Here is a 22,260-nt window from a genome sequence, read left to right as displayed (position 1 = left end):
GGCCTGCATGGCCAGGCAGTGCTGTGTTTGGGAAGGTGTTGACCAGGGCTGTGGTGACAGACCACAGACCCACACAGGGTGGGTTTGAACTAATGAATGTCAGGCCTCTGGCACTGGATACAGATCCCCAGGTGGAATCTGAACTTTAGATGAATATCAGACACTTTTAAATATAAACGTTTAAGACAGATGTAGTAAAAAGGAGTTCATTGTTTATCTGGAATTCTGATTTGGGTGTCTTGTATTTTGTCTGATGGACTCTTATCTAAGGACACCAGGTGTCTCCTGGACATTTGGCCAATTCTGGGTCTTTCCTGGGCCACCATTACTGACAGGAGGGATCAGATGTCAATTACAGGAAGCTGTCTTAACACTCAGTCCTCTTAGAATTGAGAAAATCAAGGAAACTCATGAGCCTGAGACAGGACAAATGTGAGAAACAGCCCCTGGCTGGAGACCCTGCCTCATCCTCCTGCTCCTGGTTGCTATAACAAAGTTTGGTCTCTTCTGGAACCCTGGCTACCCAAAAAATACTACAGGTTGGCCCAGCTCTCACAGTGGCATGTGCTGGGACACACCATTCTTCACCAGGCAAACACACTCCAAGGATTCTCTGGAGGTCTGAAGATGGGTGACTGCGGACCTGGTCCCCACTGGAGTCATTGGTAACTGACTGGTGACTCTGGTGGCCTAGAGGGTGGAGCATCTAGGGAAAGTCTGAAGCCTTGGGCCCCAAGCTCCAAGCCTTGTGGTGACGATGAAGGCACAGATCCTGCATCTGAAGCCTAAAGGGTTATGGATCTTATTGTAGTCTGCTCCAGTTCAGGGCAGAACTCCATGGTAGACTGGAGGAGACAGAAATCTGAGCTGAGCTCTTGGTGTCTGTAGTCTGCAGGGTCAACACATGTGGTCACCTCTGAGACTGCCAGGATGTTCCCTATGACCTCCGAATTGGGGGTCTCTTATGACCATCCTACCTATATCCCACTTCAGAGGGCAAGGGCTGATTCTCCACTTCCCACTGGGCTCCTGGGAAATTCCAGGAGCTGCCCACACTTAAGCCAGGAGGAACATCAGAAGACAGCAGCCATTGACCGGACATCAGAGCTGAAAGATAAAGTAGTGAGAGGTGCATCTGCTTGCCAGAGGGACGCCCAGCTCTGGTTTGAAGTGTGACCACACAGCAACCATTGTTCATCCCACGCCTCTGCCTCTGCTATTGCCTGGGCTAGGCCCAGGTTGGAGAGGAACTTAGACCATAGAGAACTCATGACAAGTGGGAGCTGAGGAAAGGTGGCACACACAGGGAGGCTGAAGGCTGGCTCCTGGACACTGGCTTGGGGGACAGAGTAGGCTGGTACAACAAGCTAGGGTTAGAGTTAGGGTTAGGGTTAGGGTAGACAGGTACAAGCTAGCTAGGAATATAATGATGCATCATCCTAGCTGAGAATGCCCAGGGGCACCAAAGGGGTGACAGTTTCAGAGTTGGGGTTGTTGTTTGGCTGAAGGGAAACCGAGGCTTAGGAAGGTGACTATGAGAGCAGCCTCTGGGGAGGGGACACAGACCCAAGACACGTTTCTGAAGGCAGTGTATGGGTTGGGGTAAGGGCTGAAGAATGTCATCCTGTGCTGGGTTAGTGAATAATTTACAGCAAACTCCACCAACATGGACCACCAGCTTCCATGCACACTTTGAAGGCCTCCAAAAGATGCATGAGGCATTGACGGGGTTGGTGGGCCTCAGGGTTGTTGAGTTGGCTAAATACGGTTTGTCTCTTGCCTGGCATCCCCAGGGATGTTGCACTCTTCTGTAATGTTTGTAGAGGGGCCTTTCTTTCCTTCCCCAGGATCCCAAGGGTGACAGCCTGCTTTGTGGATGGTGGCTTCTGAGCCCTCCTTTAAGGGCTGAGCTTTTGACCCGGGAGCTTTTCGCATGCTATGATTACAGTAATGACCTTTTGTGAGGGTAGCTGTGGGTACCCACTGGAGCATCTGAATAGGAGTGTGGGTGTGCCGATCTGTGCTTGGCGTGGGCCTGGGCCTGTGTGGGTGTGGCCTGGGTGTGGAGCTGCACATATGCAGAGCTGTGTAGCAGAGGACCTGAAGGGATGTTTGAGACATGTTAGAGGTAGCACACATATGCACTTGTGTTTGCCTGTGTGATCATGTTTGCTTACCAGCACATGCTTTGTGTATAGGTGTATGTGCATGCACACATGGAGACCAGTTTCATGTCTGTGTTTTAGCTTTACTCTGCTGCTGGCTGAGTTGGAGATGACTGGCTAGGACGGGCCTTCTGGGTGGCTGGACTAAAACAGTACCAAGAAGCTACAACAGCACCAACAGCACGTATGGCGCTAGTGTGGATCAGGAGGGCCATACTGCACGTACATGGGCCTGGTGTCCACTTCTAGACACTGTTTATTGGTGAGAGGAAAATCCCTTCCTCAGAGATGATGAGTGAGTGCCTGAGGAGCTGCGAGGTGCTGACTCAGTTCTGGTTTCCTTTGCTGTGCCCAATGGATTGTCTAGGAGAAGACGAAGAAGGCCATGGCAGCAATAAGGCCATTGAGTATGCTAGAGGCCAAGAGCTGCTCGGGCGTGGCTTTGGCCGTGGTTCCAGCTAGTGTGCTGGTCAGCTCAGTCCTACCAAGTCAGAGTCAGGGTTTAGATGGAGGGTCTGTGTCCGACGGGCATCACTAGGGCTAGAGTGAGTGTATGCAGAGTCCTACCTGTTCATTCTCTGACCCCAGGTGGCTGGAAGAAGGAAGGCAGGTGATGAGGCCTTTGTCCTGGCTACAGCGTAGGCATTGGCCTCTATCTGGCTGCAGTTCCCTCATCCTCTCGGCACTGGCTCACTCTGTTCTTTGGAAGATGCTACAGCCCTAAGGACCGGGAAGGCTGCTGTTCCTAAGGGCCCTTTTCTTCCGAGGGGACAAGCTACACAGGCTGGAGCTAGTGACAGAGCAGGAGATGGGAGCACAGTGAAAGCTGGGGGTATAGCGGGATCTGAGGGTGGAGCAGGAACTAGGGTGCACCAGGAATTTGGGACTATAGTAGACACTGGGGGTGTAGGAGGAGTAGGATACAACACGGCTGGGGGCTCTAGTAGGAGCTGGAGGTATAGCCGAGCCTGGGGGTACAACAGGAGATGAGAGTCCAGAAGGAGCTGGGGGTGTGGCTGGAGCTGGAGATGAAGCTACAAGCAGAGCTTGTATAATGGGTCTAGGGTGGGGCTCATGGGGCAGGGGGAAGCTCACTTTATCTCGTTGTGTCCCGGAAGATGCCAAAAAAGGGCCGCCGCCCTGCCTTGTTCTAGGTGCCAGCATCCTGGGTGGCAAGGCAGCCTCCAGCCCAGGCTGTGCAGGGTGTGATGTGGGCCGTAGGCTTGCACGGCTCTTTCTTATAATCCTACCTCCTAGAAGGTTGAGGCTGCCCCATCTGGCACCTTGGCTGCCTTTGGTACCCTCTCACTGGCTTTCTTCCGTGATGCGTTCCTGATGCCCTCGCTTTTTGTCCTGAGTGCTGAGGAAGGCAGAGCCTGTCAGAGATGCGCCTAGCCAGCTCGAGTCGGCTCATTTATTTTTACCTTAACACTTACATAACACCTCTTCTTCTGCAAGGCATCATCTCAACACTTCACAAATCTCACTCCGCTGTCATTATAACCGTGCAATGTGATTGTCTTATTCCCATTACAGGAAGAGAAATAAAGGCACAGAGGTTTCGCGAGACCTCCCCAGAACCACGCCTGGAAGCTAAGCTCATTCCTGTGAAGCGCAGGCAGGGGCCCCACTGTCCTGCAGGGCTCTCAAAGTAGCATGTTTTCCCCCACTAAGCCTGAGGACAGAAACCCTGCAGTTGCTTTGCTGAAGTCGGATGCTGGGATCATGCCAGTCCTTGCTGATGTCCCCAAAGCCCTTCTTAGGGACGGGCTTTCACATGCCTGCACTCTGCCCTCTTCTATCCTCTCTTGGCTTTGGCATTCTCAGAGCAGTGCTGGCGGGTGGTGAGAGCAGCTCTGTTTATTTTGGCTATCTCATGTCAAGTTACGGGTGGTGAGAGCAGATCTGTATCTTGGCTATCTCATGTCAAGTTATGCATAGGTATGCGCCACAAACAAACAGGTACATGCTAAGAAAGGCTATGCTTCTGACATTACTAGGAGATGTCAGTCCCCCCTGAAAGCTCCCTGATCCTATGGCTCTCACAATCTCCCTGCCCCCTTTTCCACTATGCTTCCTTGACCCTTGGGTGCAGGAGTTAGTTTTTCTTTTTCTCTTTAAAAAAAAAAAAAAAGATTTATTTATTATGTACACAGTGCCCTGCCTGCATGTAACACCTGCACGCCAGAAGAGAGCACAGGATCTCGTTATAGATGGTTGTGAGCCATCATGTGGTTGCTGGGAATTGAACTCGTGACCTTTGGGAAAGCATGCAGTGCTCTCAACCTCTGAGACATCTCTCCCGCCTAAATTGGTTGTCTTGCAGATCTGTCTGTTGGGACTGGGCTTTGAAACTCTACCTTCTGATTGGTTGTAGTTTTCTGTGATGGTGTCAGTCTGTTAGGAGATGTTTCCTCGGCAATGGGCGAGAGCTACACTTATTCATGGAGACAAGGGCAAATATTTAGAGTGCAGTTAGGGGTTATGTTGATTTACAAAAGTGGTGCCTGTAGGTTCCCCTCTTAGATCTGTGACTTCACTAGCCCTATGTGGTTGGTTAGGTTTCCAACACTAAGCACGATCCCTTCTTGTTGAATGAGTTTTAAGTCCAATAAGAGAGCTGCTGGTTTCCATCAAGGAGTGCTTGCCACTGCTCACCACTGCACACTGCGCCGTGAGGGTCATCGTGCGGGTCACAGGCATTGTCGCTGGGTAGGACTGACTGCTGGCTGCTTCCTTTCTTTGGAAGCTGGCATGGCGCCTTCTAGAACTGTAAGAGCTACCATTTGAAAGAGAGCAAGGAGGGCTGTATGAGAGGGCTTGGAGGGAGAAAAAGAGAAAGCCCAAACTTTAGCACCACTGACATCTGGGCTGAGTACCTCTCCTGTGTGTGGGGTGGTGATAAGTCTGGACTGTGGCGCTATCCTTAGTCCCCACCTACTTGAGGTTGTGACATCTGCCTCTCCCCCGGGCCCCACCATGGTGAAACCAAAAATGTCCCAGTAAAGATGATGGTCTAGCAGGTTTTCAGGCCTGTGAGGGCAGCAGTATTAACTGTGACTTACGTTACTCTTGGGGACAGGTAGCCTCTCTGCACTGCGCATTTTACTGTCTTGCTCCTAAGAGCCAGCCTCGCCTTATACAGCATTCCTTCCTCTGCTATGGCCTACATTGGGACCATGGAAGAGGTGGGTGTATACGCTGGGTATTAGGTTCCTGTGAGCACCCTCCTGGCAATAGGCAACTAGACATGGGTAGGAAGGCCAGGCTGTTTTGCCATTTGTCCTAAGAGGAGGCTGTGATTTTCTTTCTGCTAGTGGATGACTGGGGGCTTTGTTGGCAGCTGCGGCAGAAGAACCTGCGCTCAGGCCTCTAAACAGAGAACTCTATTTCCCAGTTTTTGAGGTGGAAGCCAAGAAATAGATAGATATACAGGAGGATCTGCCTCTGGGCCTGCAAGCTCTCCTGTGGCCTCATGTGGCAGAGAGCAGGGAAGGTACCGAGGCCTTAGCTCTTCCCTAGCCTTGAATGGTGCCTGGCTCCCATCTTCACCATAGGCTTTTCCCTGAGGCCATGCACATGCACCCTCAGTTTGGGGTAGGACATTAACAAATCAACATGGGAGACACAACAGATTGGATCTAGCCCTTGAACTGACTGCTTAAGGTCACCCAACTTGAAAGAGCTACAGAGTCCCCAGAGGCCACACTTTGTAGCAGGCAGGGCCCTGCCTTAGTGCCACATTGACTCTGGCAATAGAGGATGGTGAACTTCCTGGATGCTGGGCTGTAGCCACAGTGTTCACAAGAAAAGGCGGAAGCTCCTGTCAAGTCTTCTCAGGTCATCCATCCACTGGCGGAGCATTTGCTAACTTTGTCTGAGGGTAAGAATCAGTTGGGGGAAGGAACTCCAAAGGTCTTGGGGCCCTGCCCAGGGTTGGATAGCTCTATTCAGGCCTACCTACCAGTCAAGCAAGGCACTCTGGTGAGCCTGAGATGGCTGCAGGCAGAGGGCAGCAGCAGATAGCCTGTGTGTGGGAAAGTGCTGACCACTCTGCCTGCAGGAGCATCTCTAGAGAACAAAGCTTCAGCCACCCACACCTTCCCAGGGAACACTCCAAGAGCCCAAGCCATGCAATTCCTGGGCTGCCCTCCAGGGTTCTGTGGACCATGGGGGGGCCATAAGGTCCTGAGCCAAGCTCACTGCACAGGGAAGACGAGCATGTGGTAAGCAGACAAGTCTTGGTCTCATACTGACAAGGCTCTAGGGCTGGGAGAGTGCCATGGAATGGGGACGTCTGATTTGATAGCCTTCCTGAGCAGAGGCAGTGTCCACCCAATACCCAGAGCATGGACAACACTTGGGGCTGAAAGCACAGTCCATGCAACTGAGTGAGAGGCACCGAGGTGCTGAGGACAGTGTCTGAGGACAGAGGGAGTGGTGGGGCTGGTCATGCAGAGGTGTGTTGGAAAGTACTTGGCACAAATGAGCCCTGAGGTTGCAGCGTGGACTGCGCCCATGGTGCAGCTGGTGTTGTGCTCTCATTGAGACAAGGGGTTCTGTATTCTTCACTGTTCATCTGCAACAGGACACGGACAATCGCCACAGCTTCTTTACTTGCCTGGGGTGCGAGAAGGGGTGTCTAGGTGCTAGCTACAAAACTGTGGTTCAGAAATGAAGACGGAGGGCCTTGAAGACATACAGCCATTACAGAGGAGGGCACCGAGAGCTTTTTAGCAGCCTGGAAAGCATGTCTTAAGGCCTCCTCAGATACCTGTAGGACCAATGTCATTTACTGGCCATCTATTTGCAGCGAACATGTTATCAGTGTCTGAGGAGTACAAGTTCAGTTCCTCACGCAATTAGCCAGCTTGCCAGGGGCAAGGGCAGCTTGCTGAGAGAGCTCTGGTCCTTAAACACAAGCCAGCAAACAAACAAAATCCCTTATAAATTAAATTCCTATTGACTTCAACCAGTAAGTGTTCCTGTCAGATTTAAAAAACAAAAGCAAAACCGATGCTTTCATATCTGTCTGTTCCTCACTTCATCTCTCTCCATGATCCAGACCAACTCGGTTCTTAATAGTGGAAAATTCCTCTGAGGGGGCCTTTCTGCCTGGGTAGGCACTTCCTGTTGTCCAAATTATAGGATTAAAACAACCACAGCTCTGCCCAGCCAGAGTGACTGAGAACCTGTCTCTTCTCATTTCCCCAAATTGAGTCTGTTCCTGGCTGGCAGCATTTTTCCCTTCTGGTCCTTGGCAGCTGCTCTGTCTTCCTTGGAAGGACGTCTCCATTGGAAGAGATCTCCATGCACGGTTGACTATACTCACTGACCCTCAGGACGAGGGTGACCAAACTTCAGGGTGTGAATGCTATTACACAACAGCCAGGTGTGCCGAAAGTATAAAGCTGGGCTTCGTGATGGGTGTGGGTGGGTGGGGGTGCTTCGATGATGGCGACTGTCTCAACTGTGGCTTCACTGGAGGCTACTGACAGACTGGCCGATACAGACCATGGAGGGCGAATGCCATTTCCACTGGCATTCCCTGTGCTTCATATCTGTGAGACCAGGGTCCCAACTTCAGCTGGAAGGGGAAAGAATGGGAATTCCTCTGACATGTATTGCTGTGTAGAGCTCTCTAGAGAGGCGATGTGCTTGTGGGTCTCCATCATGAGTAGCCACAATAACCATGGCTTATAGACCTTTCACCTGGCGAGGCTCTGGGACACTGGGTACAAAGATACAAGTTCAGAAAGGCCCAGGCAGAAAATATGTAGCCATAGCCTCTTGGATTTTATTGCTTCTTTCTTTCTTTCTTTCTTTCTTTCTTTCTTTCTTTCTTTCTTCCTTCCTTTCTTTCTTTCTTTCTTTCTTTTTTTAAAAGATGTATTTTTAATGTGTATTGGTGTTTTGCCTGCATTTATGTTTGTTTGAGGGTACCAGGTCCCCTGCAACTGGAGTTAGACCGCTGTGAGCTGCCGTGTGGTTTTGGGAATTGAACCCAGGTCCTCTGGGAGGAGAGCAGCCAGTGTTCTTAGTGGGTGAGCTGTGTCTTCACCCCCTTATTGCTTGTTTCTTGAGAAAGGTCCTTTCTAGCTGCGAGCTCCTGATATGCCTCCTTTCTTAGCCCCTGAGTGCTGGGATTACATGTGTGAGCCACTATGCCTGGCTAAACACACCAACTTTAAAAAAGGTTCTAGAGATGGAAGCCAGGACCTTATGCTTGCAAAGCAAGGTCTTTAATACTAAGCCTTGTCCCCATCCGTTGGTTCTGTATAGGAAGGAATAAGGAGTACTTCAAGGACAGGGGTATTGGCAAGAACTTCAAACTGCTCTTTGATACAGCAGGAGCCAATGTGATCCTGTGTTTTGATGGTCTGACATCTCTACACGCTTCATGTAGCTCAGTAGACTTCCTGCCCCAGGAGCAGGAGACAGGAACAGGCTGAGCAGGCAGGGCATGAAGGAGGTGCTGAAGGGACAGCGCCTGGCTGAAGGAAGCTGGCAGCGGGTGCCTGCAGCCTGGATCAGAGCTCTCCCCAGCTGGAGCTGGCTATCATGTACATCTGAATTTTTCCACCGTCCCCCCTCCCCCCACCCCACTTCTGGAATCTTGTTAATGCAGTCTTGGCAAAGATGGCCTGGGCCTGTATGCTTTCCCCATCTACTTTTAAATAAAATGAAATTCCTGTTGCTTGTCTGACTGGGTGTTCATGAGCCACTTTCCTGGGGTCTTGGGGAAGCCAGTTGCGTCCTGGTAACAGTGCTGCTGACAGTGCATGGCCTACAGGTATGCAAGGCATGGTATTAAAAAAAAACATAAATGATTAATGAGCCAGCTTGCTGGGAAGACATCCTAGGCAGAGGAAGCAGGGAGTTATAAGCCATGACAAAGGAGTCACTTTCTAGAACCTTCTGAAACGTGGCAAAGCTGTTGGTACAAACAACATTGGTAGAGAACAGAGGTGTGGGGAATGCAGAGGTCTCTTACACCAAGCTTGCTCCCCTCTGAGCTTTCCTATTTTGTCTCTGTGTAGGGCAGGCTCATGTTCTGCAACACCAGGAAGTTTGCGGAGCTAGCTAATGGCTCACAGTGGCGTCAAGGATATGTCCCCATTCCCCTCCCCCAGCCCCCACCCCCAGAAAAGAAAAGATGAGCAAGTTTGTCTTTGCTGATGCTATGGAAGTCTAGACAAACTTGAACCTTGCCCTCCTTTCAGCGCCTCCTCTTGGAACACATCTCCTTTCTTGGGAACTAGGGCCATTTGGCCCTCAGGGATCTGACTTTTTTTTCCCCCTCCCAAGACAGGGCTTCTGGTTGGCCTAGAACTCTCTGTAGACTGACCAGGCTGTCCTCGAACTCACAAAGGTGTACCTGCCTCTGCCTCCAGAGTGCTGGGATTAAAGGCTTGTGCCACCACCACCTGGTTAGGGTTCTGACTTTTAATCAGAGAAACTGCTGTCCCAGGACGATGGATAAGACGGGCCAGGTTCTTCCCAGTTGCCACCTATGAGCTGTAGTCACTTATCTAAGTTATTTTTAAAATACTATTTTAAAATTTGCTTGTTTCTTTTGCTAAGTGTATGGGTACGTTTTGCCTGCATATGTGTACAGGCACCACATTTGTAGCGCCCAAGGAGGCCACAAGAGGGCGTGAAATCTTCTGGTACTGGAGTTAAGAGTTATTAACTGTCATGTGGGTGCAGGAAACCAAACCCAGGGCCTCTGGAAAAGCAGTCAGCGCTCTTAACTACTTAGCCATCTCTCCAGGCCGACCATATAGTTTTTTGGTTGGTTGATCGGTTGTTTTTAAAACAGAGACTTGAATGGAAGATGACCCAGCGGTGACGGTAAAGTCCGCCTGCACAGGGAATGGGCAGTACTTTTCTCCTCTTTTACCTCAAGGCCTCCTCTGACTGGCCTGACCAGGCTATGACCTCCTCCCTCGACCAGGTCCAGCTGGCTCAGTAAGCCTGGAGCCTGCAAGAATTCTGCTGTAGAACTGCTCTGGCTACCCTTGGAGAGTCTTACAATCGTCCCTGCTCACCCAGTGAAGAGATGGAGCCCCATGTCTGGTCCATGTGATGCTAAGAGCTCAGAGCCCAGCGGGCTGATCTTTGACTCAGATATTGACAATGGTCAGTATCCTCCTCTCCCAAAGCTGTCCACTTCCCCACCCCAGGTCAACTTTGGTCTCACTTTGGGATCCCCAGCGAGCCAGAGCTGGGTCACAGAGCTTGCTTACATAGCTTTGCCCTTTTCAGAGGTGACAGCAGGGCTGGACTCTCTGTCAAGGATCACCAGGCTAGGAGAGTGGGAAGGGTTGCCCGGTGAGGGAGTATACCTGGACCGGCCATCCCTGCCTGCCGCTACAGTGGCGTCGTAGGGGTTAAGGCGGGCGGGGCGGGGCGGCGGGAGGAGCCCTCGCCGAAGCCGGCCAGCACCGAGGCGCGCGCGGAGCCGGGTGGCCGCAGCGTCCCCGCGCGCGGCCGGGCCAGGTAGGAGCGCAGAGCCGCAGCCGCCTTGGCCATGCGGCTACCGGACCGGAGGCCTGGGCTGGGGCCCGCGCCACCCCCTGCGCGCCGCCCCCGCTGAGCCCGCGCCCGACTGGGCGCCGCAGGCACCATGGTGCAGAAGTCGCGCAACGGCGGCGTGTACCCCGGCACCAGCGGGGAGAAGAAGCTCAAGGTGGGCTTCGTGGGGCTGGACCCCGGCGCGCCGGACTCCACTCGCGACGGCGCGCTGCTCATCGCCGGCTCTGAGGCTCCCAAGCGCGGAAGCGTTTTGAGCAAGCCGCGGGCGGGTGGCTCGGGAGCCGGGAAGCCTCCGAAGCGCAACGCCTTCTACCGCAAGCTGCAGAATTTCCTCTACAACGTGCTGGAGCGGCCCCGCGGCTGGGCATTCATCTACCACGCCTACGTGTAAGTGGCCCGCGATGCGGTGCGCGGTGGGCCTGGCGAGACCCTAGCGGGGCCCCGGGTTGAACCCAGGCGCAGCTGCGGTGGACTGAGGGACGCTGGTGTGCGTGTCCGCGCGCGCGCCTGGTTCGTGTCGTGGGCGTGAGGTTTGGGTCGTGGCACTGCAGTCTCTGGTTAAAGCAAAGGACAGAGATTGGAGTGACTTTGGTGATCATTCTGGAGTCAGAGACTGGTTTGGTTTTTTTGGGGGGAGGGGTCGTTTACGGCCGCTTGGTTGGGTTGTACCAGCCCTTCCCCCGCAGGACGGGATGTACTGGCGCCCCAGCCCCCCTCAGCCGGAGAGGCCCCTCCCCACAGCCCGCAGCGCGGAACAAAGGGCCGGCTAGGAGGGAGGGAGGCTCCGCTCTAGGTCTGAACTCATTCGCCCCGCTGCATCCCCGTGGGGTCTCCCCGACAACCAAGTAGGGGTGGTGAAGAGGGCTGGCCTCTTCTCAGCCATCCTCCTAACCTCTTGCTACCCATCTGAGCTTCCGGGTTGGAGAAATGGGAAGGGGACCCAACACCACATCACCTCAGCCCTAGGTTAAGGGCAGTTGCCTGGATCCATCCCGGGAGGCCCACTCTCCTTGTTCGTTACACTCCAAGAAGCACATTTGCACCTGCCAATGGTCTCTCTGCACATTCTGGGCTTTAGATTCTTGAGCGGAGACCAGCAGTAGGGACCCCTGTTGATCCCCAGCATTGCCAGCTTTGGGCCTGGAACGGTCTGCCCCGTCCCCAAGTCTGGGGCTCCTCCTGGGGCCAGAGCTGGCAAAGGTCGAACCCTGTGTTCATGTACACACGTGTGTGTGTGTGTGTGTGTGTGTGTGTGTGTGTGTGTGTGAGTGTGCTCTCGCGTTGGTATGCATAACCTCCCAGTGCAAGGACCCTGGCTCTCCTGTTTCAGTAGAACCAGGGACAGAGGAGGAGCACTGAGACTCGGCCATTTTGTATGAAAAGCATTTGGGTTGGGAGTGAGACCCATATTCTGGAAAAGTCTCTATCGAGGTGCCCGTCTGTCCTGGCCTTGGCCGGCTATGTGTCCCGTGAGTGGGCTAGTTCTGCATGTGATGTGGGTAGGTTTGTGGGTAAGGGGAGGTCCATAGAGGGAAATTCCTGGCTGCCTGCAGAATGATTTCATGGGGGTAGCCACAACCTGGGGACAGAGCTGAAGGGGATCCTGTGGAAAGTCCTAAATTCCGGAGGCAATGGCTTCACTAGTCAGGCTGGCCAAGGGGAGCATCCTGTGGTGTCAGCCCCAGCCCCTGCCAGAGAGGTGAATCTGTTTTTCCCCTGCCCAGGGTCCTGTGTTTCTCTTTACTCGAAGGAAGGAAGGAAGAGCCTATGTGTCCCTAATGGTCCTTCTCCTGTAGCTACCTCCTCCTTGGCTGATTTGGGGGGCCCAAGGGTTTCCACTATGGCTGGCTGTACCTATCCAGCGAGGTCCGGGCCCTAGGTGACTCCTACGACACAAGACAGGATGGGATCCTGTGTCCACAGAGCTGGGTGTGGACACCCAGACTGGCAGCATTATCTAGGATTCATGTGGGGTCTTTAGCCCCTATGGGACCATGACTTGTCAGGCGCTCTTTTCTGCTGCCTGCATCCTGTTTCCTAAAAGTAGCATCATCCAAAGCCCTTGCTTTATAGGGCCTGTGTCCGCTCCCCACCTACATGTCCTTAAGTCAGCCCCAGTCCATCAGAGAGCAATTCGTGCCCCTGAAGTGGCCATGGTACTTTATCCTGCTGCAGATCTCTTGTTTTCTTTACTTTGTGCCTGGGGCTTGCAGGGAGGAGATCAGAGTCCCTTGTTGCTAACTCAGGGCCAGATAAAAGCATCTAGTCTCAGAACCCCTGATAGCCTTATTTTTTCATCAGGAAAGTGGTAACAGCCACCCCTGGCTTTGTGAAGACCGACTGGTGTCTTCTAGGATGCCTATTCATTCCGTTGTGAAACTTGACACATCTCTGACTGCCTTTGTTGCTCAGGCCCCATGCCCCCAGTTTCCAGGCACGGGAATCTCCACGTTGACCCTTATCTGAGATTCCTAAGCAGGTGGCCAACCCTTGTGTGGACTGCTGGTTTCCATGGACTGGCCATGCTATTAAGCACTGTTTGGTTTGTTCACCAGCTAGCAAGGAAGATGCAGCCCCTCCTGGGGTCAAGCATCTCGTCAGGAACATGGCCAAGGATCATCAAAGCAGTGCTGGGTTTTCCTGGGCCACTTCCTTTCTGCCTTTGGCCATGGAAGCCTTGTCTGTGAGAGATCCAGTTGTACTGCCCCCTTTGTCAGTCCTGCTGGATCTCTGTGGTCAGCCACTGCCCAGAGTTAGGAGGGAAGCAGCCATCCCTGGCTTGGACCTTGGTGGGCAAGGTCAATCAGACTCACTGGCCATGGGCCTCTGCAGTTTGCCTTTTACAAAGTGATGCCATTATGGACTATTTGTGAAAGATGTTTTCAGAAACAGCTCTGCATTCAGCCTTGGGGTCACCCAGGCAAAGTCATTGTGAACTAACTGCCCAGCCTCTGCAAAGGGTGAGCCACAGCAAAGACAAATCTGGGTGGAGGTGGGAGCATTATGAGGGTCCTTAGAGGCGTCATATTCATCTTTTGTGCTCAAGAGAGCTGAGTGGGACATAGGGAAAGAGTCCCTGCATTATGATACCTCTACCGCATGCTAGCCTTAACTGCCTGCTGGCCAGAGAAGCGAGATGGGGGAAACTGAGTCTGAAAAGGTTTTCCTGTGCAAGCTGAGAGGTGGTCTGCCTTAGATCTGAGAGCTGAGAGTGTAGACAACTAGATCTTTCCAACATCCATGCCAGTGGACGGGTAAGAAATAAATGGCATTTGAAATAACTGAATGGGAAACCCAGCCATGAGCATTTGTACTGCTGGTTCTGGGCTTACCCACGGCCCAGCTGTTTGGCCTGATCACCAAGGCCCTCTGTCCACGGAGTCCAGGTATCCCTGTAAGGGAATTAGGAGACCCCAGAGCCATTGCCATAGGCTGTCCAGCCAGGTGTCACCTCCCATATCACATAAAAAGCAGCGTCTAGGATCAGGGCCGTGTTCAGGGTCTCCTTCCACAGTAGAATGGTACCTGGGCTGCCTTGTGGCGCCTTCTCACTCCCCCTACCTGCTTTTAGCTCTGACGCTGGTAAGAGCCTTGGAAGTTGGAGTGGGCAGATCCTTTGAGGAATAGGCACAGGCCTGGTCTTCGTCTGAGGCAGACAGGAGAGGTAGTCAGTTGGAGTACCAAGGTCTGGCCTCTGAGTGTCTTCCAATGGGTAAAACCACACAGGCTTTCGTACATCCTCATGATCTTGGCTAGTCCAGTGTACCCCGGGTGAGGTGTTCTGATCCCTGTTAAAGAGAAAAACATGGCTGGTGTGGTCCTCAGCACCTTGTAGCATGAACACTGTAAGGTTGAATCTCGGGAGATGGGCAAGTCTCTAGGACCAAGGGTGTGGTGTGTGGCACTTGGAAAAGAGCTCCGGTCATGGAATCATGGTCTGTGCTTAGCCTCGTTCAAGTAGCAGATCTTCCTGCAGCCTCATTGATGGAGATTCAGAGACTCTTATGGAAATTTCCCCAAAGATGGAAATACCTCAGAGAGTTGTGGTTTCCAGGGAAACCAGTGCTTCTCATGGGGCCTGGGCTCGTCCACCTTGCTAGGCCTGCTCAATTTCTAACCCTCACTCATAACTTAAATGACACTAAAGAGACAGGATGGTTACAGTCCCTCTGCCCCCGGCCACGTGTAGAGTAAATCTTTAAACACCATTGCATCGGTAAAGAAAAATGAATTAGCAACTAGGCAGGGGGCTGTCTGGGTAGTGTTGCAGAGAAGTCTCATTTTTATGGACAGCAGCATGAGTGAGATATGTAAAGCCATTTATATAGACACTCAGAAGGACACACAGCGTGCCACCAGCCTGAAGAACATTGACAACCAGGGCTGGTGTGGTCTTAGCACCTCGTAGTGTGAACAGTGACCTCGCTACTCACTCTAAGGTTGAGTTAGGGAAATGGGCAAATCTGTAGGACCCAGGGCTCTTTGGAGAACTTTGTGGGGTGTGCTAACAGCTGGATTCGAGCGTAAGAGTCATCAGTTGACATGTGAAAGGATGTGGCATGTGCTGTGTGCCATCTGTGTGTCCTTGTAGTTGGACGAAAGGGCTGGTCCTGGCTCCAATCCTGGTCATATCCTTTAAAGGCCGAAGTGACATTAGTGGGCACCATTTTGAGAGTAGAGTAAGCTCTGAGCTGGGAACTGCTGCCCCTTGGTAAGTCAAAGTTGATAAGGAAAAAAATGTTTATTTTTAAGGACCTTGGCACGTGCCCTATTTCTTATTATTTATTACAAATAGTGCTGAGCCGGGCATGGTGGTGCATGCCTTTAATCCCAGTACTCGGGAAGCAGAGGCAGGCAGATCTCTATGAGTTTGAGGTCAGCCTGGTCTACAGAGTGAGCTCCAGGACAGCCAAGGAAGGCTACACAGAGAAACCCTGTCTCTAAAAATTAAACCAACCAACCAAAAACCAAATGGTGCTGAGTGAAGCAGACCACCTTGCCGTGTAACCACCTACGCGGCCTCCACCCACCAAGTATGAGCCTTTTGCTATAGATGCTGGAGGCAGGGTTGACAGGGGACTCTTGTAACCTCTCAGGGGTGAATGGTGGCAAGGTTTTGAGGCAGAGGTCACTGGGTGGCCCTTCTACCACAGACTAGCTCCGAATTCTGGACTCCAGTTTCCTTGTCCACAATATGTGAGTTTATGTTCCTGGGTGGGTGTGGATTTAGGTCACTAGACACAAAGACTTGTAAGCGCTGGTGTTTCCTGGCTTGTTCTGCCTGAGGTTTTTCAGAGTGAGCGCTTTTCCAGTGGGGTGCGGAAGCCCAGGTGTAGATAGTGACTCTCGGCCAACCCTTCGGCAAACCCTCGGGACACAGTCTGCACCCTGATCTCGGCAAGATGATTTGGGCCACTGCTTAATAGCAGTCATGGGTTTGGGTTTATATATGAGTTTCCGGGTGCTTGTCCTGTGGGCCAGGTCCAGGAGTATCAGCCGCTTTCCTAGAACAGTGTTGTTTATGTGTTGGTTAAAAGTTTGAAGATTTCTTCCTCTGTGGAAAAGAGCAGCATGTGTCACAGCACCCTAAGTTGGGCATTAAGGAGAGGAGTGACTCTGGATAGAAAAACACAGTGTGTGCAGGTTCTGCCAGTAGGTCTCTCAGACTGCAGAGGACTGCTGCATAAGGCCCTCGGACACCGCCTTCTACCCAGATGTGGATGAGTTGGCTTGGCTGAGGCCCCTTCACAGTGAGCACTGTCCTTTGTGTGTGGACACCTGCCAAGTGTGGCCCTTTCCGTTTCATGGCAGGAGCTGGGCTTTGCTTTCAGACAACAGTTTGCTGACAGCTCCAGGAGCCTCTTCAAACAGCGTCTCACTCACGGTGACGCACCAGGCACCAAGCCGTCGTCTGGAGGAGGAAACCTGGTAGCATCTGTCCAACTGCCTAACAACAGCAGAAGCAGTTTATCTGATTTGAGATGAAATGCACGGGGGGGGGGGGGGGGGAGCTCGAGTTGACCTGTGACTGTCCCAAAGGTCAGTTTGGCAGTGACTCATGGTTGCCATGCGCCTGCCCAGCCTCTACAGCCAGGCATCTTACTGGAGCCTCTGTACCAAGTGAACTTGGATTTCTTCTCTCTCTCTCTCTCTCTCTCTCTCTCTCTCTCTCTCTCTCTCTCTCTCTCTCTCTCTCTCTCCTTCCTTCCCTCCTTCCTTCTTTCTTTCTTTATTTTTTGGTTCTTCAAGACAGAGTTTCTCTGTGTAGCCTTGGCTGTCCTGAAAGTTACTCTGTAGACCAGGCTGGCCTCGAACTCACAAAGATCCTCTTACCTCTGCCTCCTGAGTTTTGGGATTAAAGGCATACGCCACCACCGCCTGGCAGTGCTTTCTTGCTGACTTATTTGCCGTTCTCAGGATCCCAGGTGTTTCCTATGAGCTGTGTGCAGGTGCTGAACTCCCATGTCCCTGCTCCCAGGGCGGGGTCTGGAGAGCAGCCGTGTAGTGTGGAGATCACCGCTCTGTTCAGAACTACTGCCTTGTCTAGGACCTGGAGCAACAAGAGTCCTCCTGGGATTCTGCATGCTCTATCTTATTCTCTGTGTGTAGGTCTATGTGTGCATGAGCATGTGTGTAGAGGCCAAAGATCAACCTCAGTGGAGCTATCCATCTTCAGTTCCAAGACAAGGTCTCTCGCTAGGACTTGGGTTTCACTGATAAGGTTGTCTCTGTCTCCCCAGCGCTGGGATAACAAGCGTGCACACCATGCCTTGGCTGTTTAAATACAAGTACTGGGGCTCAAACTCAGGTCCTTGTGCTTGTGCGTCCAGGTCTTTGCCAACCCAGCCATCTCCCTAGCCTCATCCTCACTCTCTTAACCCTTCTGGGCGCCACCCGAGGCAAGGAGCCTAGTGGGTGAGGCTGAGTGATATTCTAGAAGGGCCTGCTGAGAAGGATGTCAAACACTCCTGCTGAGCAGGTGGTCTTTGCTGTGGGAGTGGAGACCCACCCTGGTTATCTCTGACCCTCTTCAGTTGGCTGAAGGGAGTGGCTGCTGTGGCCATCAGAGCCTTTGCGGAAGAGATCAGGGCTCTCGGACAGCGGCTTCTCTGCATGGAAGAAGGAGGCAGGATGTAGGATGTGTTCCACACACACCCCTGGTTGTCTTTGGGCTCTGCAGGCTCTGCAGCTGGAACTAAATTAGGTCTTCAGTCTCTTTTCTTTTCTTTTCTTTTCTTTTATATCGGGAACCATTTTGTGAATGCCCAGTAGGACAGTTATTCTAGAATGTTCTGGTGGGAGTTGCTTGAAAGCTGTCTGCATAGATTCCTTGACGACCTCATGGGTATCAGCTGTCTCCAAGATATCACGTGGGGTGCCACTTCCTCCCTGCTCCTGCTTCTACCTGGCCTCAGTGGTGGGGACCTTGTAAGGCTGGCGCTACTTTTCTGCTCTGACTTGGGAAGACACTGGTTGGTGAATATGAGGCAAGGTCCAACTTCTTCATGGGCCACAGTTTTGGGAAACAAGATAAAGATGGAGAAAATTACAAAAGCCATTCAGAAGAGACCATGTTGATGGGTAATGCAGTTGAGTATGTGTGGTTCTGAGCTGGATGGAATGGTGCTATGTGATGCCTGCAGGAGGGACATTAAGGGGGCACCGGCATCAGGATGCTCCCTTGATTTTATATTTGGTTATTTTTTTGAACGTTGCATACATAGATGCAGAGTATCACGGTCATATCCACGCCTCCTCTCCTTGCTCCTTTCTCCAACTATCTTCTCTACTTTGTGTCTTTTTAAAATTTTGTTTTTTCATTTTCCGGATTTATTTTTACTTTATTTTGAGAAAAGGCCTTACACTGTAACCCTGTCTTGCCTCGAACTTGATATGTGGACCAGGCTAGCCTCAATCTCACAGAAATCTTCCCGCCTTTACCTTGCCAATGCTGGGCTTAACCACCACAGTTGGATATCATCATCATCATCATCATCATTAAATTATTGTTGTTTTTTGAGACAGGGTTTCTCTGTGTAACAGCCTTGGCTGTTGGCTGTCCTGGACTCACTTTGTAGACCAGGCTGGCCTTGAACTCACAGCGATCCGCCTGTCTCTGCCTCCCAGAGTGCTGGGATTAAAGGCGTAAGCCACCACTTCCTGCGGGTATTTTGTTTTTTATAATCTACTGAATCCAATCAATATTGCCTTTAGCACATGAGTGTGGCCACCTTCCAGAGAAAAGTGATGCTCCATCCTTCAGCAGCTGTCAACTGCCAATAGGTCCTCAGCTGTGGGTGGGGCCTCGGGAGCCCTCCTCCCTCTGTGTGGGGACTATTAACTGGCTTGATCTTGTGCAGGACATTTTGTACCATTCCTGTCCACGGTCCATCTCCTAGCTCTGGCTTTGACATTCTTTAGTTTTCCTTGAGAGTGTGTGCATGTGTGCGTGTGCGTGTGTGTGTGTGTGTGTGTGTGTGTGTGTGTGTGCGCGCGCATGCGCGCATGTGCACAACATTCACACGAAACACACATAGAGAAGATGTTTCAATGGAAAAACCCAGGGATGTCTGAGGTGATTTGCAGTGCAGTGATTCCCCTGGCTGGCCTTCTCTCCAGGCAGCTGTGTCTTCCAGGTTCTTCTGGAGATATTATTTATGCTTGTTCCCAGGGTGCGCTGTAGGCCACCATGGAATTTGTAATGGCCTTATGCTTGCCACATGCACCTTGCCAGTTCTGACATTTTCCTGCGCTGAGTGTGGAGGAAGTGTCCAAGCCCCACGTCCAGGCCCACTGTCTGAGCTCATGCTAACATGTGTGAAGGGCTCCTTGTTGATGGAAACAAGGGGCCTATCTGAGACTTCACCACTGCTAACGTTGCTGCTGTGAGGGTCCTAGATGCCTTAACACACACATCCGGGCTGTGGGAGATACTGAAAAAGGGCTTTATGGCTTATGTTTTCATCCAAAACAGTATTTCTCCTCAGGCTAGATGTACATATATTGGTGCTTGCTGTTTATTACATTTGCAGAAAGCCCCTGGTGGGAAGCAGCATGTGGAGCAAGGGTCTGCAACTGTGTTTGTCATCCTCCTATTCAGGGGACTGGCACAGAGGAAGGCTTGCTACTCTTGGGGAGTAGGTAGGAGTTCCTGCAACTGGGAAGGGGCGGGAGAAGGCGGGTTTGGCTCTGTGGCGCTGACCATGGTCCTGGATTCAAGTGCACAGTCGTATTTCCTTGTGGACGAAAAGCTCCGTGGTGTTATTGCTGCTCCTGCCTTGCCACTAAATGAGGCTTGGGTCATAACTGTTAGACTTGGGAGGGACAATTTCTAGGGGCTCCAGGGAGCATGGGACAAAGACACAGGGAGGTTTCCTTCTTCCTGGGTCAGCGTGAGAGAACCGTCTCCATGACAGGCGCACCGTGACACCTTGTTGAATTAGCCAAGTGCTGAATCCTAGCACGCAGAAGGGAACTGCGTGGGCAGACAGCTCTGGAGGCTCCGGCATGACCAGCTTGCTCTGTCTCTCACAGAAACACTTGGTTATGGATATTTTTTTTTTTTTTATTATATGCCCAATGCAAGACATCAGGGAAATGCTGGAGAGCAAGAGGTGTGCTTGTGCCACCTACTGATTTCCACATCTCTGCTTTTCTGTAAGTTTCTAGAACAAAATGAAACTTGGGGTCTGATTTCTATCCTGTGTTCATAGCACACTAGGACTTCTTTATGGATCAGCTGTTCTGTCATGTGTCTTTTCCTATGGACTATTGTCACTCCATAAGATAGTGTCTCAGTCAGTATCCTGTATGCCTGTATGTCTACACATACCTTTGCTCACAGGTATGTCTTGTTCAGATGTGCCGTTTCTGCGGGCCATGTTTATGATTGTGGCCCCTTTCTCTGCTCATTTGTATTATTAGGAAAGCTGGGGAGGAGCACAGAGGTGGCCTAGGACAGGCTCATATCAAGACAATGCCTTGTTGGAGGGTGGGTTCTCTGTCATTGGAGCTGTGCTCATGTCTGGGAGAGAGCATTTAATAATCACCAGGAACCAATGCTGTGAGCTCTGGGACTAGCCCAGGAGCACAGCTTAGGCAGGGCCAGGAGCATGGCTGCCCATCAAACTTGGGGTAGTGGATGGGGAGGCCTGTGAGTTACCCTGTCAGGAGAGCCATTGTTATGGTACCCTGGACATCTGATGGGCCACCTGAGCCATGAGAGAAAATGAAGAGCTACACTCGGGGGCGGGGGAAGGGGAGAGACGCTCCATGGAGATCTTTCAGCCAAGCAGTTATGGGAAAGTGTTCTGTTGACAAAGGCTCCTCTATGCTACATGTAGCCTCAGAGCTGCAAGGTGGGGCCTATAAGGGGAGAAGCCCAGGTTAAGTCCACCAGTATCTGTGTTAGGGGTTGAGTGTCAGGGAATAGCAGATACAGGGAGGAGTGCCTGGGGGGAGGGGACAGGTACAGACCACGGACAGCATCACTTCGGTGGTGGAAGGGGCGACACCCAGTCCACAGTTGTTGAACCCTTCCGTGAACTGGAAACACCATACCTACACTCAGGCTTTCCCAGAGAGACTGGGTTGCTCTTGCCCCAGTGGCCTCAGAGAACACCTTTCAGCTTTATCTCCATTTTCACCAAGGTGGCTCCATAGAGCCCAGTGCTCATGGGCTGGATACTCTCTGGGTGCTGTGTACACAGGCTGTCCTGCAGAGAGACCCCCAAGGCATAGAGGAAGCTAACAGGACTCTAAACTAAGATGAGATTCCCTGCAGCACAACCCTAACCACTTGTGGGTGAATAAGTCAGCGGTCGTTTGTATAAGTACCACGTGGCCGCTAGTGCTCTGTAGCATCTAGGGCACTCATGCTGACAGGCACTTCCCCACAATGCTCCTTTCCAGCTCCTGGTGCTCACTGATATCTCCCTGCCTGTCATCGGTTCGTTCTTGACGTTTCCTACAAGTGGGATCATGGTATTTCCTGTGTGTGTATATGTGGTTTCCTCCGGGTGCCCAGGCCGTAGGGTGGAGGAGCCTTATTTCTTCCTGTGGGTCTCTGGGGAGGAGGTCCTCCTGTCTTCTTGATGACTATGTGGGTTATATCTGTATGGTTGTTAGTCTATGCAAGCCCAGCTACCTTAAGGCGGGTGCTAATTTCTGTGATGCACACATAATTTTTCTGGGGAACACACCCTTGGGCTTGCCTTGCTGATTTCATTTCTCAGCCACTCTGTGAACAGCATGGAGAAGCTCCCAAGTGATGCTGGAACTGGCACAAGCAAATGTTCTGGAGCTGGGTCCAGTTTGGTTAAGGCAGGCTCCCACTGGTCAGGACATATGGCTTGCGTCCAGGTGTGGGGATGGCCTGGGTGTTGGAAAAGGCAGAGGGCGGAGGGCAGAGTGGATGATACTATGTCCTTAGTGAAGGTGAGCATGTCTGAGGAAGAGGAGTCTGAAGAAGAGATGTCCCTGGGCTGTGTGAGTAGAAGGAGACCTAGGTGGCCAAGGGAGTGTACAAAGGCCCTGAAGGATGGGGGGGGGGGGAGTC

General features: G+C 52.0%; 1 protein-coding gene across 14 annotated transcripts in view; it reads left to right on the top strand.

The window, feature by feature from the left end:
* The first annotated feature begins 10,715 nt into the window (after positions 1-10,715).
* The window catches only part of Kcnq2 (potassium voltage-gated channel subfamily Q member 2), a 54,456-nt gene continuing 42,911 nt past the window's right edge, over positions 10,716-22,260 (top strand). For 4 of the 14 annotated variants that reach the window (XM_051143990.1, XM_051143988.1, XM_051143991.1 and 1 more), the window contains exon 1: positions 10,717-11,090. In XM_051143990.1, coding sequence (XP_050999947.1) covers positions 10,795-11,090 — 296 coding nt within the window. In that variant the 5' untranslated portion in view covers positions 10,717-10,794. Of the gene's footprint in view, positions 11,091-22,260 lie in introns of all 14 variants that reach the window. The other 10 variants (XM_051143995.1, XM_051143989.1, XM_051143992.1 and 7 more) reach the window with 5 other exon arrangements.

This window comes from Acomys russatus, chromosome 4 (genome assembly GCF_903995435.1).
Source record: "Acomys russatus chromosome 4, mAcoRus1.1, whole genome shotgun sequence".
Taxonomy (NCBI): Eukaryota; Metazoa; Chordata; class Mammalia; order Rodentia; family Muridae; genus Acomys; species Acomys russatus.
The sequence above is the reverse complement of the archived record's forward strand: the minus strand, read 5'-3'. Positions and strand labels throughout refer to the sequence as shown.